This window comes from Barbus barbus, assembly GCF_936440315.1.
Source record: "Barbus barbus genome assembly, chromosome: 10".
NCBI lineage: Eukaryota > Metazoa > Chordata > Actinopteri > Cypriniformes > Cyprinidae > Barbus > Barbus barbus.
Window position 1 is genome coordinate 6,258,784 of NC_136738.1, and position 18,484 is coordinate 6,277,267.

The window sequence follows — 18,484 nt, forward strand, 5'->3', positions numbered from 1 at the left end:
CTTTCATCATGCAACAAGTGATGGAGAATTAACTTCTGTCTTGAACTTCTCAGTTTTAACATAATCTTGTTGAATTCAGCCTCTAATATTTCTCATGTCAGTGATTGCTATGTGTGTGTGGGAGGATTTTTAGACATTCAGCCTTTCCCTGAAAAGTGTCAGGCTGAAACCAGACCAAAGCTGAAGACAGGATTAATCCGAGGGAAGTTGCCTGTTGTGTCTGTTTGGAGTTCAGGGAAGAGGCAACGTGATTTCTGACGGCTTGGATTTGTGTAGCCATTTCTACCTTTGATTAAAATACAGGAACTGTAATATTGTAAAATATTATTACAAATGAAAAGAACTGTTTTCAGTATCATTCCTCCAGTCTTCAGTGTCACATGATCCTTCAGAAATCATTCTAATATGCTGATTTGCTCAAGAAATATTTATTATTATTGTTATTAATGTTGAAAATAGTTGCGCTGCTTCAGATTTTTGTGAATTTTTGAGGAATAGAAAGAACAGCGTTTATTTGAATAATAAAATAATTCTAAATGTCTCTTTAGCGCAAATTAATGTGCCCTTGCAATTATAATATCCACAATGCCTTATTTTAAAATTTTCAGCGGTGATTATCATGAGATTCTATAAGTATTTTATTGCAATGTGTTTTTACTATTAAAATGAATGAAAAGCTTATGTACTGATAATTATAAAATGAAACAACTACACCAACAAGCAGCGTCTTCAGTCACAAGCTGAAGATCACTGAAGATACAATTCATCACGCACAGCGTCCTCTGACAAACACAAAAACACTGTTCATCAAAAAACATTAACCCAGTAGTAATCACCATGCAAGTAGGCTATATCAAATTCACAAATTGAATAGAAATAACGGTTATTATCTCACAGTTGGCTTTCTAACGTTATCCTTCAACACTTCCAGAACAGGTTTGTCAAACTGTCACACTCATATATTAATACTCCCTCTTCTGCCATAGCAGGATGAAACAACAAAACCAGCCAATGAAGTTCTTATTTTTACAAACCATGATTCAGATGAATGTGCTACAATTAGTGGAAATGATCAGGAAACAAAATATGGGTGCTAAGAATAGACACGTCTGTGTAGGCCAGCTTTGTCAATAATACTTTAAGATGTTTCCTGAGCTCATTGTTGTCTCATATACAATAGAGGGTACAGAGGGCGAGGGCAAGGCTTGGGTCACCGCATGTGCTCTTTCAATGCCGTTTTGAATCACATCACCCACACTTCTCCTGCTTAACAAGCGTCACCCTCCATTGGTCAAACAGATGTCTAACTGTGACTGGGGGTGTGGTTTTAAACTTGTTTGACCAGATTTTCCAGCAGTCTGTGTTGTGTTCCTTTGATATACAGTACATAACTGCCACCAGTGGAGCAGAGGGAAAACCCACAATAGCACATATTTGTGTTTCTGGGAGCTGAGAATATGCCAAGGGCTTCCTGAACGCTTCAACAGATCTGGCTTAGAGCTCACAAGTCCATGCCTGAATAAAGGGTTGACTAAAATTCTGGGCAACTCAAAATGAAGTAATATTCAACCATCCAGGGATTAAAAACAATACGAGGTAATATTTTTTTCTCCTAAGTTTATCAGTTTAGTAGAGAAAAAGAGAAAGAGAAACCATGATACATTGATATCCAGGATCGAAATATTTAAGAAATATTCTTCTCTAGATCAATGGAAGATGTAGCTATGGAATAGAGAAATTACTCATTGTTAACAAGGGGGGAAAAATCTAAATACTGTTAATATTAAGCAGTTACTTGTTAGTGTTATAATTGATATATTAATTGTTTCGTGCTCTCGGGTTTGCATGCGACATTATTAATTGTAATTACATGAAATTATCACAAAAAGGCAGTTTTACAACAGTATGGCGTGATACATATGGATACATAAACATAAACAATCTAAATCCTGTAGATTAAAAAAATTATGTGCAAAAATAATGTTTATTTCCTGGTTTGTTTTCTAAAGTTATCCTTCCTTTCTTTAACGTTTTATATATATATAGTCCTACTTAAATGGTTTAAAAAACTATACATATATATATATATATATATATATATATATATATATATGTATAGTTTTTTAAACCATTTAAGTAGGACTTAAATATACGTCTTTATACATAATTTCAGATTTGTTTTTTTTGTATTGCCGAATGTAGTGACAAACATTTATGGTAAATTAAAATATACATTAATAAAACTTCTATTGAAACTGGTAATTTATTAATAATAATAAAAATAAATAATAATAATGCACACACACATATTCACACACACACACACACACACACACACACACACTGTATATGACTACATTTATTATTACACATTTTTTGTTGAAATTTAGTACATTTAATATATAATTTTAATATATTAACTGTAAATGTAATATCATATACCAAACTCTACCAAATTATGAAAATAATTATAATCGAATAGCACACTACAGTTAAAATGATAATTAAATACTTTCAATGTAAGCCATCAAAATTAGGGTACTTCTTTAAAAAGTGCAAAAAAAAAAAAAGATTTAAAAATGTTTTTTTTATATATGTACGCATGTATGTCTGTATGTATATATATATATATATATATATATATATATATATACACACTCATTATTCATTGTCAGAATGGACCATCATTAGATTTGGACCAATATATCATCTTGCATATAGCTGAAAACATAAACTCATGGCTCTTATGGAAAGCAGAGACACACTGATAAACTAAAGAGGCACCTACTTACAATTTAATATGACCTAGTTTGATCCGAAGTCAGTAAAAAAAAAATCTGAAGACTGGATTAGAGATTGTTGTGCAATGCATTGGTAGGTGTGTGTGACTTCCTCGAATGTCCTGCAGAAAACAAAGGCCACTCTTATATTCATAAGCTTTCTCCCTAAGGAGCTTGGGTGGGCTGTTCTCACACACGCATGCAACTGCAGTCTTTCCTGTTTGAAATCCCTCTAGTAACCGGATAGCCGGTGATTTGGAGCGCTCTATTTTACTTTGCTCAGACAAGTTGAGAATACCACCCCTTGGCGTTATGCTCACTTTCCAAAACCACAGTCCAGGCAAGCTAGACTAAGGATAAAAACATCAGCAGTCATGCATCTTATTTTTCGTGAAGCGAGCCAGTCAGTGAGCTATTCGGAAGCAGATTCCAGTGAATGCTAATATATCATGTTCTGTACAGTGTCAGAACAGACTTTATAAATTACAGTGATCATGATGAATGCGCAGCAGTGATATGTGGACTGGGAATACAGCACAGGTTTTGAATAAAAGCCTTGGTTTAATCCTTCCTTTGACACAAGAGCTGCAGCTGAAGGCATGGAAAAGCATCTGACAAAAATGTGACCTTTACAAATACAGTCTGTTTTCTGTAACTCAATAGCAACTAGAACGTCTGTGATTTAAAAACACATGATCACACCAGGTTTGTTATTGTTAACTAAAATTAAAATTATTAAAATGGCTTAAAATTAATCTATAAAATATATCAACTAAAAACTTCAAAAAGCTTTAAAAAATTTGAACTGCTGCCTTTATTATTATTTAATTATATATATTTTTTAATATAAACAAATGGGCCGATTTTGATACTGATTGACTGATTTTTTCCCCTTTAAGCAAGCGATAAGAAAGAATGAAAGTGTACAAGAACAAGCTGTTTATTTGCTCTATTACAGGCCTTACAAAACAAAGCAAAACAAAACAAAACCACTGCATTTTAATCACAGTCCAAAAAAGATGCTACATACATATAGCATGAACAAGTGTTTCATTTTTATTTCATGGTATAATTTCAATATTTAAAGCAAACAGAAGTCTGACTGACTACTTGGAAGATTTGAGAAATTATGCTAAAAACGCAAACTTTGTTCATGACGTGAACCACATAGAAAGAACTTCATGGACAACGTCTTCACTGACTCCTAAGAGAGAGAAGTGAATAAGGATGAAATGAAATCCACCCAGTGTTTTCTTTTTTAAATCCCTGTTAAATCCCTGCTTTTAAATCCTCTTGGTCACAAATCAGGTTGTTTTGAGATTCCTGTCAGAATTACATAGTTTTGTACAGCCCCCCCACGATAGTTGATTGACAAGACCCCCCCTTAGTGAGCTGAGAGCTGTCCGCCTCCGGTGCAGGGGAAGACAAGATGTCTCTGATTAAGCGATTGAAGTGTTTAGTTGTTGGATGAATATAGTCGTCAGTTACTTCGGACATCTGAGCCGCTGAAGACGCAGAGGAATAACGCTACTTTCGCTTTGAAGTGTATGCGCCGATCCCCAATCTACATAAATGCATCTATGTTCGCGCGAATCATTCGTGATCCAGCGTCATCTACAGAAGAAGTGAGTATAAGGGTTTTTATGAATCTTTGCAAATCGCCTTTCCTAATAATGTGCTAGTTAGCCAGTTCCACGGCTGAAGTTTAGTATGCTCCATAGATATATATACCTAGATTCCACATTATGGAATGTTTCTATGGGCTGCGATACATAAGCCATCCGCCAATTTTGGAACGGTCTTCGAATCTTTGAGCTCATTGACTGTGTTTTTACAACAGCAAGTTATACGCTTGTATATCTTTGAATATTCATTGATTTTTATGGTGAATGCGAGACGGCTGACACGTCAACGTATCTGGAGTGGTCGAATAGGGAATCTACACATATCTATGGTCTGCTCGTCACTCCACGGAAGAGAGGGGCGGAGTCAGCAGAGCTCACTGGCATTTAAAGGAACATGGACAAAAAACGGTGTGCTGAAAACACATTTTTATAGGCTAAAGGAGGTGTTTTTTACACTGCCATTGATAAATTTTAACCAAAGTATGTTATGCACTTTTCAGTAAGACCCTAAAGAATCATATCAACTTGTGTAAAATGGGCATCTGATGACCCCTTTAAAGATAAATTAAGATTTTTTACATTTCCAGTGATATCATCGACTTGATTGCACAGATACTATTTAAATTGAACTGAGCTGGACAATGACTGAATTCAATGATGAACTGCCTTTAACTGAACATTGAGTGTTTACTGTTGTCCTTTTGCATTATCGACACACTAGTTTCCTATTTACTTACTTACTTACTTTACTTTTGTCATTTAGCAGACGCTTTTGTCCAAAGCGACTTACAAATAAGAAAAAGTAACTAAAACTAAAAAGTTACAACTCTATAAATACTATCTACCCACATATTTAAGAAAATAAAGAAATTAAATAAAATTAACACATGCATATAACAACAACATTTCAATAATAAACATATCAATGAAAAAATTAAATAAAAAGCTACTACTATCCCTTGCCGGTGTCCCTGCCCGGTGGAGTCGCACGGTAGAGTCGATGGTCTTTACACTCTTTGGTCTTCACACATATTTGATACTGTAAGCTGCTTTGACACAATCTGTACTGTTAAAAGCACTATATATATATAAAGGTGACTTGACAAGACTTGATTAAAAGGCATGGTCACTCTGAACTGCAGTTGTAAACATAATTATTTTCATAAAACATTTTTCATAAAACTAAATCATACAAAACAAACAAACAAACATAAAAAACTCATTCATTATTTGAAATATATATATTTTTTAAAGTATAACATAAAACTAAATAAACTAAAAATAAAAACGGTAACTAACTAGGCCTATACATATTTTTAAAATAAGACTTTTTTATATATATTTTTTTACAACTTATAATTAAAAAGGAGAATATTAAAATGAAATCAAATACAAAATATAAAAAAATCTACAATAGTAAATTATAGATACTATAATAACTCTGGTTGTAAGAAAAATAATAATAACAGCATAAAAGTTTGGAACAACATGAGAGTGAATTAATATTGACAATTTGATAATATTGAACTCATGTTATTTTTAACTCAATATCCCTTCTCTGGTTATTTTCAGGGTATGAGAAGCAGAGGAACATTTTACACACAGACAACACTCAAATCTAAGAGAACATCTGACCTGGTCTCCATCAAGGTCTTCTTCCCCTGCAGTCATGAAGGACCGCATGGAGGAGTTACGTCAGCGAATGAAGGCCAGCGATAAGCCGGTGGACAACAACCCCTTCAGCGAGGAGGAGGAGGACATGGACCCATCCTCGCTGATAGGCCTGCAGGCCGTGATCTTCGAGACAGAGCCCTTCCTGGAGAACTTCCTAAAGGAGGCTCAGAGCATTCGTGACAGCATCGAGGAGCTGAACTCTGAAGTCAGTAAGTTCAGCCAGCAGCAGAGGAACTTTTTGGCCACCATCAGGCGCCTCAGCATAATGAAAAAGGAGAGCAGCATGACGCGAGACATCAAGCTGTTGGCCGAGAGCCTGCATAAAAGGTTAGATGCGCTTTCCAAGCAGGCTAAGCGAACCGAGGCTGAGCTGGGCCCGGACGTCACCACATCCCGTGTCCAGAAGGCCCAGCACGCGGCCCTCTTTCGCCAGTTCCAGCAAGTAATGCGCCAACACAACGACGCGATCCTGGGCAAGCAGAACAAATGCAAGCAGTTCATCATCCGGCAGTTGGAGGTATCGGGTCGCGAGGTGTCCGAAGATGAGGTGGACAACATGATCGAGCAGGGAAAGTGGGAGATCTTCAATGAGAATATCATAGTGGATGCAAAGATCACTCGTGCGCAGCTTTCAGAGATCGAGCAACGCCACAAAGAGCTCCTGAACCTGGAGAGCAACATGAAGGACCTGCGAGATCTCTTTCTAGATGTGTTCATGCTGGTGGAAGAGCAAGGTCACCAGATCGAGAATATACAAGCCAATGTGGAGAAGACTCAAGACTATGTAGCGGTCACGAAGGAGAAGTTCAAAATGGCTGTGAGATACAAGAAGAAGAACCCTCTGAGAAGACTGTGCTGTTGTTGCTGTCCTTGGTTCAGATAGCAGGGCAAGGCTGGCAGAGTAAACTATGGGAATGTTGCTCATTTACTGTGATCTCAAGGACTGAATTCACTAACTGCAGACACTGACCTCAATCTGATGAAGATAAAAAGCAAGGGCACAAAGCACTTTCGGACAATATTAAAACAGAAAGGCTCCATTCACTCTTAAAAATGAAGGTTCCAAAAGGGGTTTTTCACAGCGCTGCCATAGAAGAACCAGTTTTGGTTCCTCAATGAATCTTTCAGTGATCAGTTCTTAAAAGAACCATTTTTCTTAGTATGAAGAACATTTTAAACATCTAAGAACCTTTTTCCACTGTACAGAACCTTTTGTGGAATAAAAAGGTTCCATGGATGGTAAAGGTTCTTTGGGGAACCATTGATGCCAATAAAGAACCTTTATTTTTAAGAGTGTAGCAATGAAGACTTTTAGCTGGGTGTTGACATGCAATACAAATGGTTATATAAAGATTTCACAAAAGGTTATGTTTTGTTACATCGCATACGTTATGTAAGAGGTAATCAAAGGTAAACTTATTCTGTATTTTGTTATTATGGAAAAAGTGCACTATTTTGGAAGTTGCCAATTTATTTTTCCTTTCAGTATTATTTTAAATTTGTCATTGTTAATGTATTGTCTGCTTTATGTTTATCAAGTAGGCTATCTGAGCTAAAAAAAAATCAAACATTCTGTTATAAGAGAAAAGACTAAGCAAATAGGCCTTCTGAAAGATTTCTGCAAGTCGACATCTATGGGGCCTTTACACAACACTGTTTTCACTAAAACTAGAAACTTTTTATGAGCTTTGGTTGTTGATTTACACAACAATAGCATATTGCGGGCCTGAAAATGCAAACTTTTGAAATTGCAGATTTGTGTTTCTTTACGAAGTGACAACTTTTCAGTTTTTAGTACATCGTTGAGGTGTGTACTAAAAACAGAAAGTTTTCCTTTGCATTTGTGAAAAGTTTGGCACCTAGGTAGACGACAACGTTGTGAAAACGTTCACGTGGATCCGTGAAAATGGCTAAAACGCTGTATCATCCATGCCAGGACAGTAGATGGCAATGTGACTTTGTAAAGAAACACTAGACTTCAATCTGCACACATACATACGCATTCCTACAGATTCAGTTTTTGTAGAGACGATAAAAACATGCACTTTGAAACCTGTTTTCAAAACAAAAACTGTGTCGTGTAAATGCCCCCATAAAGCTGGGGTCACATTTTTCCATTATTAATCCATTATTTCAATAGACCTTAGTCAGATTAGACACTGTTGAATTTAACGTGGATGAAAATGAGGCTGTGAGGGATAGATTTTAATCAGTCAACAATCCCATTCTTCAGATAGGACATAATATTTATATAATTATTTGTTCTTTATTTCACTTTAGTCATTTGAGTAGTACAATAATCAGCTGCTAAAATGCTAAAGAACACAACAGTGTTTTTGGGCTGTTCTCTGAAAAAAAATCTATTCAATTATAAATAAAAATATTTATATTATATTTATAATATCTCCTAAACATTATTGGAAGGCATGGGGAAAAATCATAAAAACCCACAAAACTCCTATGTTTCAAACATTAAATGAAAATGATACAATTAATAACCTTCACCACAATAAATACAATTCTATCATTATATAGCTGTTAGATCACATATTTTTCACCACTTTCAAAACTGTTTTATGGAACGTGCTTTTTTTTTTTTTTTTACAGCTGGACAATCAGTTGCAGTTAAACAACAAGTTAAACAATCCATTAAGCACATCTATTGCTTCATTTCAGTCAAAAAATGAAATATGGTGCTATACCCTCCCGATCGTGAGAAGACTTTCCCCCGCCGATTTGTGTGAGCTGTGCAGATGGCAAGAGTAGCCAGGGTCGTAGCTGGGGTTTGCGGCACCCCAATGGAGGTTGTACCAGTGGACCCTGTTTGAAATGAAGTTGTATGTTTCTTTCTATTTATTTATTTGTGCTACTTACACAATGTTTTTTCAAGTTTGTAGGTGTAGGTAGGTTTGTAGATAGTTAAACTGTGTCAGAACAAATTCTTCTTGATAATGTCAGATAACTTTGATAGAAAGGTATGTAGTGGATTACAATCAACCAAAAATTCAACAACTGTTTGTATGACAATATTTACACAACTGTCAATACTTTGTTGACCAGTTACCAAGCAATGCTTAATTTTGTTCAGTCTATGGTGTAAAAAGGTCGCATTAGCAATTAAAGAAAAAACACTTAAGCAAAACATGGTCAGATCAAAGTGTCTGAATAATTTTTGGTTAATTTTTAAAAATCTGTTTTACTGGTAGTCCACTGTATGAATAATTTTTGGGTATAACAGCCTATGTCACAGTTTATTTTATTTTGCTATCCTTACATAAATGAAGTAACCATGTCACGAAGCCACTGTATCAAAAATTATATCTGGTGCCTGAATAATTTTTGGTTTGACTGTGGATTAATTCTTCTTAAAACTACAAAGTAACTCAGTCAAGAGCAGTGAGTGATGTTCTTTATTTTATTTTCTTGGATTATCATTAAATTAGGCACGGTCACTTTAAGAGACAATGCATCCAGTATAATGATACACATCCGATTTCTTTCTCTGCTGTTTACTTTCACTTAACAGTTTTTCGAGGATACTCTCCAAGACGGGTAGCCTACTTTGACATAATTTTGTGTGTATTTGTTGGTACAAGAGCAAGAAATTCGGTGTTCAAGCGCTTTGAGACGCCCGCGGGTCCGGGGGGTGGGGGGTTGGGGGGGGTGTTTGTTTGACTTGATCAATCTGATTTGAAGCAGTGTAGCAAACCTATCAAAAAAAAAGAGCGATTCGCGAGCAGATGCAGGTTCGTGGGCCGTACCCCCCCGGCCCTTTCCATGCCCTCCTTGTGTTCGAAAGTTAAAGTAAAATCGGAAGAAATAGCGCACATTAGAAAGCCATTATGCAGGCTTTCGCGAGCTTGCAGCAACTGCACGCGATCAGAGATTGCATTACACCCCCAATCCCCCCAGCTCAATGTTTTTTTTTTTTTTTCATCTTTAAAAAGTCAGTTTTACAAATTCTAAATCTTCTAAATGTTTATTTATTTCCTGTCTATGTCTTAGTGACATATTGCAGACGAGCAAACCTGTGCTATCAGGAATGTATCACTACACTAAAGGACAATTTTGCCAATGTGACCGCACCTTAATTCAGTTGGAGTAATCAGGTCCACAAACTAGAATAAAATATGAGTAATCGTTTTAAGATATTAGTAAAATGCAATCTACCACAGGCAGTCTAATGTTTGCTCACATTTAATAAGCTGTTACTCTGGAACTATTTAGAATGAAACTGGTTGGTCTCATGATAAAGTGAATAATGTAGACATGTGGTGAGTCAACAGATGTATCAGGTGTTGTCACAGTATCTGGGTGTGTCTCAGAAATGTACTTCCTTTCACTAAATTATTTTTTTTAAAGAAATTATTTTAATGTTTTATTTCAAGCTGCATACAAAGAGATTGCACAGAATGAATCAAATTAAATTGACATTGTAAAAGCAGGAAGTCCTTGTAGGAATATAAGCAGCAAGTTTAAACGTATTGGACAACATTGCCATCTGTTGACAAATAATTGAAGTACAAGTCAATGTCTGGAGATTGGCCTTCATGTTTGAAGGAGAAAGCACATTAGACCTATGAACACATGCACACATTCCTTTGACTTAGTGAGGAGGACATTGTATATACACAATATGGAGGTTATTGTATTTGCTAAACCCCAACACTTATTATTTAATGTGTTTATTAAACGATTTTCCTTGTGGGGACGATTGATCCCAATGAGAATACACAAAAAGGTGATTTCAGGTTTAACAATCCTTGTGGGGAAACTTGGTCCGTATAATGAAGGCAAAACCTGACACACACACACACAGAGAGAGAGAGAGAGAGAGAAAGAGAGAGAGAGAGAGAGAGAGACTTGAACAAACAGCATCCCATGTGAGTCTATGTCATTGTAAAAATGTCCCTGATTTTCATTTGACCTCAGCATGAAGTCTATTTTAGAGAAGTCCATGTGGGACATCACTGAACAGGTAATGTCACAGAAGTGAAGTATCATTATGTTGAAGACTACAAAGACGTTTAGAAGTACTTCTGAAGTTAGCAGACAGAGCACCCTCCACACTTTCAATCATCATCTGAGTCAAAGGTAAACTGTCTAGTTATGTCAATCACAGCACTTAAAATCATACATGAGAGTCTTTAAAGTGCAGTTCACTCAAAAAAGGCAAAGTCTCTCATTACGGACTCTTGTTTCAACCCTGCAGCGCTAGTATTCTTCTGTGGAACACTAAAAGAAAAATATTTTCACGTATAATACCTTGGTAAATAATGACAGAAATATTAATTTGGGTAATTCATCAGACACAGATTGATGCTCTTGCTGTTGAAGCATTTTGATCCAAGCAGAGCGTCTTGTGGAGCTGCTCGAAAGCAAGTAACTCAACTTGTAGCCAATAGTTAAGTTTTGTTTTCATTGCATAACCTCTTTATAAAACCGTTGGCGTCTTTTTGCAGTCTATAAGATCTTGCAGGCTACTCTTCATGTCACTGTAAGCTGATGGACAGTAGATGGTGCTACAAAAGAAGAGTTTGAATCAACCATCACAACACTGAAGCAGCTGCAAGATGATGAGTTTCATCGGAAAAAATCTTGAAAATGTTCGTGGGTATGAAATATTCTGCAAGTTCTATATTGTGTGCTATATGGTCTATGAGATATCGTTATCAAATTAGAGTAAGAACACTAAATGCTTTTTTTAATCAGTCAACATTTTCATTCTTCAGATAGGACATGATATTTATCTGTTCTTAAATATTGATTTCACTTTAGTCAAATAGTAATAGAGTAATCAGCTGCTAAAATGCTAAAGAACATAACAGTTCTTTAAAAAACTATTAAATTATAAATAAAAATAGTTATATTATATTATATTATATCATATCTCCTAAACATTTTTGAAAGGCATGGGGAAATAAAATCATAAAAACCCACGAAACTCCCATGTTTCAAACAGTCTTACTAAATTAAATGAAAATGACATAATTAATAACCTTCACCGCAATAAATAGAATTCTATCATTATACATGTCAGTGAACTGTTCTTTCTATGTTAAAAATTGAAAATGGCCAAAAGTGGAACTAAGTGTTCACTGGAGAGTGATTATATGATATTATATGATATTATATGATATTATATTATATTATATTATATTATATTATATTATATTATATTATATTATATTATATTATATTATATCATGGTAAATACATATCACCATGTCAGTCTCTACTCAGAGATGAATGATTTTATGGTTACAGCAGCATTTTTGACTGGATTGATATTTTCACTCAGGTTTAAATGGAATGGAGTTTATGGACTGACAGTGGTACAATATGATTAATACACCCAGATAAAAGGATTAAACATCCCAATGGCTACATCATGCTATTTGTCCAATTGAATAACTTGCTGTGATTTTGTTAGAGGCAGTGTGTGGAGAAAACTCAGCACTTTTTTTGCTTGCACAATCACAACTGAAATCTTCAGAGAGTTTGTGCTTTGTGAAACTACATCCTATTAATTCTTTCAAGAGGACAATAAACACCTCTGTTCAGAGGTTACTGTTAAACAAATGCATTAAAAACATGAAAAATAAAAACAGAAGGGTTTGCTGGAAAAGATGAATGTGCACCGTTCTGAAAAAAACTGGCGTTTTTTTTTTTTCTCAGGCCAATTATAACAATGAATTGACCCGTACTGTGATGTAAAGTATAAGTTACATATGTAATACGTAATACCATTATCTCGAAGCATTGATATAAAATTTATTGAACTTCCTACCAAGTAGGAAGCAGAAAAGGTCAAAAGTAAATTTGCTCATCCTTAACATGAATTACATCAGTGATTCAGCTTTTAAAAGATCACATCAGTGGTTTAATAAACTTTCACTACTCGACCGCTTCAGAACGGAGTGAATAGAGCTCTTTGTTCCCTGGTCCCGCTCTGTAATATTTTGGCTGGAACTGCCGGGTCCCGATGAGGTTCATCAGCGCGGCAGACTGTAGTGTACCTGGAAGAGTCTTTCACTGCCTCAGGAAACACTTGCACTCAATAGGAGCCATCCCCAGCCCCAGCTGGCCCGTCTCATTTACTGCCACTGGTGACACGCATGCTTTGAACCGTGATTATTTGGAGGGCCGTACTTCCCAAATACTTCTTTATTTTGCTGCCTCATTAGATGAACAGGGCTCCAGGGATGAACTCACTCTCGGAAAGGAGTGAGTTTAGTGGTGGATCATTTAGTAAATGTCACTCAGGTGATGGGTTTCCCACAATACTCAAAAGTGTGTTTTCTAGAAATCACTTTTCAGGAAATAAAAAGGTCAGTTGTGATATTTTTAAACTGAAGTGACGAAGACTAAAAGCTCAGTCTCAATAATATGGTTTTGACATCATGTAAAAATAGTTGCAATAATATAATATTTACATCTAATTGACATGGGATGAAATACTTTAGGGAAGCTGTCTGTTGGGATTTTGTCATTTTTTTGAATAATTGTCACGAATAATTTTCAACGTGCTCTTAACTGTAGTGTACAGTACTTCAATTCTTAAAATTATATCTTTTAAAAACCTTGCAGATAATATAATATTACTGAAATAAAAGGCCACTTAAAGCCACTTATGTTTCTTAAATGCACTTTTAAAAAGTGCACATCAAAATAATTCCAAATTCCTTTACAGTACATTTGATATCATTATGTTTTAATAATACTTTGTCATGCTGTAATGAAGTACATGATGTGTTGACTAATATACTATAGCCAATGTAAAGTTTTTAATTAGATTTTTAACTGTACTTAATGTCTTAAAAAATGTATTTTAAAATCAAAATTGCAACTTTACAATTAAAATGTGTAGTATATGACAAGTTTTAACATTTTAGTTTGCTATTAATGGTCATCAGTACATATTAACCATATTTCAAAGAAAAATAAATATGTAATTAGTCCTACTTTTGGTCAAAAATCACTCTAATGTTCAGTTAATTGTATTTAATATAAATTAAAACTGTAATATAACTCAATTTAATTTAATTGCAATTAAAAAGCAATAAAGTCTCCAAAGATAAATTAGATTATTTATTTATATTATTTCCATATTATTATTTATTATAATTTTTTTTGTATTTCACACACACACACACGCACGCACACACACACGCACGCACGCACACACGCACGCACACACACACACATGTTGGTTTTTGTGGTTTATGGGGACTCTCCATAGGCGTAATGGTTTTTATACTGTACAAACTGTGTGTGCTATTGCCCTACACCAACCCTACACCTAAACTTAGCCCTCACAGGAAACTTTGTGCATTTTTAGATTTTCAAAAAAACACCATTTAGTATGTTTTTTAAGCCTTTTGAATTACGGGGACATAGGCAGTGTCGTCATAAACCACCTTCATATTGTAATACCTCTGTCATACCCATGTCATTATACAAATTTGTGTCCTCATAAACCACATAAACACACACACACACACACACATATATAGTTTTAAGATTAAACATAATGTTTAAACATATCTTGATGTTCTTGCGCATGTTATCTGTTAACAGCCCTTATAATAAATGCATTTTAAACAAGGTTTCTCAGGAGAATAAAAACTACATTTCCATACAAATTGCTCCATTCGTGCATTAAAAAGGATAAAAAATCAGAGAGTGACAGCAAGAGATGAGAAAGATCCGTGACATATTATCTTCAGTGTGAGCTTTATTTGAACCAAAAATGAGAGTGAAAAATGCTATTCAGGAAATAGATTCAACCTAAAGCATGTGGTATAGACACTGTATTTACAATGCATCATCTGCTCCTTTACTGGAGTTAATGAGATTTCAAATAATCCAAATTGAACATCATTTAAACTGTTATTTGGTCTGGAAGAGAGTCTTGCTGTATCTGGAGATTCAGGAAGGTGACAGATATACATTATGGAATGAAATGTCTGCAGTGGATAGCAAGAGATTTGGCGAAGCAATCAGGAGAAATGTTGTGGTGAAGAGTGCATTAGACATTTGGTCGCCAGGAGAAGAAGCCTTCACCAAGCTTTGTGATTGCTGGTGGGGAGTGTGGCTTCAGTGGGGTTTGCTTTGGGAGCCTCAGATCTCTGCCACACTGCCAAACCAGGAAGACAGTGGAAATCTTGAGCTGACATTACAAGAGAGGATCAAGAATTTCAACAAGCAGCCAGCAGAGTTTGATTGGATTGTCAGGGCTCATGGGTCACTTGTCACATCACAACAAGATATGTTAAAAAAGTCCTTAGAGGTTTGCTTTGCACTGCTAAAATCCCCAAACTTTGTATGTGTGTGTGTGTATATATATATATATATATATATATATATATATATATATATATACACACACACGCACACAAACACACCCGCACACGTGCACACACGCACACACACACACACACACACACACACACACACACACACACACACACACACACACTTTTTTCAAAAAGGGTTTTTGAAGATTAAATATCCATCCATTCTTCAAACCATATGTTATGCAGGGTCACAGTGATGCTTGAAGATATCATTTCAAAATTAATTATACACTTATTATACAAATAATAATTAATGTGATTAGTGTTTGTTTATAGAAGTATATGCATTACATGTCTGCATAGCCAGTTACAGAAATATTATATTTGAATTATTTAAAAAAAAGACACCAAACCTTTGCCATAAAAAACACATTTTATTTTGATAATTAACACTATACAGTACATTATCAATATGATGAAAAAAATAATGTTTTCAGATACATCAATTCTTATAACATTCATTATAGTATTCTATTTAAAAAATAAAATAAATGTATTTGTGTCCATGAATTTACTTTAAAATCGTGAATTATCATTTCAAATGAAGTGACTATTTGAGTTTGATAACAATTTACAATAAGGTTTGATTTGTTAACATTAGTTAATAAGGGTTAATAAATGCTACAAAATATATTACTGCTATATTGCGTATCATTAGTTCATGTTGGTTAATGAATTAACTGATATTATCAATTTAGAAATGAAATGACATATCCAATGTCACATTTTTCCCCCCAAGGAAAGTTACTGTTGTCTCTTGAGTCTTGAATGATAATCACAGGAGGCCATAACCTTGATCACATGGAGAACTGCAACCATTGTTTTTTTTATAGCCATCAGTTCATAATATCCCATATCCCAAATTCAATTCTTCAGCCCTTACAGACATTCTTTGTCTGATAGAATGTTGTAAATCTTACAGAACTGTGTTTTAAAAAGGCACCCGTTTCACAGCCTGATTTCTAAATGCATCTGAAGGGCCAGGCTTTAATCTGATTTTCTGGAAGCAGATGAAAAAAATAATCCATGTTGAGACTGCAGGAGAAAGCCTTGTTATCGGCGCTATAACAGGTCTAATGCACATGGATATTACTCTCACTGGACCCCGCGCTGTTCTTAGACCTGTTCCTTCGCTCACACTGCAGGACATCTCAGCACCTGCCCGGAGAAGTCAGGATCTGCTAAAGCACCACATCTCTTTTCCCAAGCTGCCCGTCCTGTGGCAGTCTGAGGGGCTCGGCTGCTGTTCTGTCAGTCCAGGTTTGGGAGAGAGATGGATCCTGGCTTCCAAAGTGAAAGCGATACTCGTGAATTCCAAGGTGCAGGCCAAAGAGGACCGTGGCTGTGACATTTTGATGTCACAGCTGCCACAGTTGTACTTCTTGAATTTCTTATTTGAGCAACACTCATAAATATTGCCAGACACTTTAACATACCGCCAGCTGTTTTTCTAAATCAGCCACATTCTTCTGCAAATGATTTTAAACTGTGTATACAGATCTGGCATTCATGTGCAGATATTTACAGTGAACAGGTTAAAGACTGCAAGTAAAACACACACACACACACACACACACACACATCTTACATGTTATTGTAAAGTGTTATTGAGACCCAAATGAAGTCACTTCCTCTTAATATAAAATGATAATTCACTGTCATTTTGAGGTAAATTCAAGGACGCAAATAAATTCCAATTTAAAAAAATGCAAAAAGAAGGTTATAGTGAATTGATGAATTAAAAATGTGTATGTAGAACATTTTACAGTATTATAAGGATGTCCTCAGTATATTTAAAATGCAATTTTATTTTTAATGGCACTTTTTTTGTTTTGTTCATATATGTATATATATTCTAATATTAAATTTTTAAGGTGTGTTGTCATACCATTAAAGCACAGATTTCAAAATTTTAAACCTGTCTGGGTCATATTTCATCCCAACATTACAAGAAAAATAATAAAAGATAATAGCTTAAACATAATTAAATCTATTTTTAGGATTTCTTTTTTTTTTGCATCGTGACATAATTTCTTGATAATTAAACACCCCTCCTCCAAATCCCCAAATGCTCAAAAACCCCACTCTCATTATTGTAATTTGATAATATAATTATTAAAATAATGATTTAAGTATTTTTATAGCATGTAGTATTTTTTGTACTGCCTTGAAACCTTTTGTAATAAATTATTCTTTTGCTGTACATATAGTATTGGAAAATAATAACCATATCACAGTACTGTAAATCTAGTGGGAATCACCACTGACAGTAACAAAAATTACAAAACAAAACGTTAAATGTACATACACATTAGAATAATTATTATATTTAGTTTAATAGTTTAAATTGTTTTACATTGATTTAACATCAGAACAAATATGCAAATATAAAAATATTATAACTATTATAGAATAATGGTTTTATAGTTTAGATATAAAATTTGTAAGAAAAGAGAAGAGAGGAGAAGAGAAAAAATGGTGTAAAAACAATTTTCACTCTGAAATTGCTAGTAAATTTCACAATTAATTACAAAGAAATGACACATTGAATTAAATGTGAACTTTTTAAGTAAAAGACTGAAATATTTTTTTTGTAAAACTTAATGTTTATTTGAAAAATATTTTTTGTATTGTGTAGATAAAAATATAATAATAAAAGGAGTGAAGAATAGGAGTGATAATAAATAATTTTTTGTCATATTTAATAACAGATTAGGATTTATGACTGCTTGGTTTTCACACAGCGTGGTTCCACAATTCACCATAAACTACACCTTACACTAGATCCCATTATGACTATCCTGAGGCCCATAACTGCTAAATATATTTACACAGATGAGTTCAGCCTAGTTTTATTAATAAAACTGTGCTTATATATTGTTTTGCTAAAAGTATATTGCTACTATAAACAGTAAAACATATCATTACACATTTAGATACGTAAATAACACAGCTGAACACAGAAGAAAAGATGTTGCAAGGAAATTAGAAAACATACAGAAGTACAGGAAGGAAAGTGGGTCTTTAAATGTATGTGGGACAGAGT

General features: G+C 34.6%; 1 protein-coding gene across 1 annotated transcript; it reads left to right on the plus strand.

Annotated features, from left to right (window-relative positions):
• Positions 1-1,399: 1,399 nt before the first annotated feature.
• stx19 (syntaxin 19) lies at positions 1,400-7,658 on the plus strand. Its single transcript, XM_079426800.1, has 2 exons — positions 1,400-1,596; positions 5,978-7,658. Exon 2 carries the CDS (start codon positions 6,075-6,077, stop codon positions 6,960-6,962), a length of 888 nt encoding a protein of 295 aa, XP_079282926.1. The 5' UTR covers positions 1,400-1,596; positions 5,978-6,074; the 3' UTR covers positions 6,963-7,658.
• Positions 7,659-18,484: the final 10,826 nt, after the last annotated feature.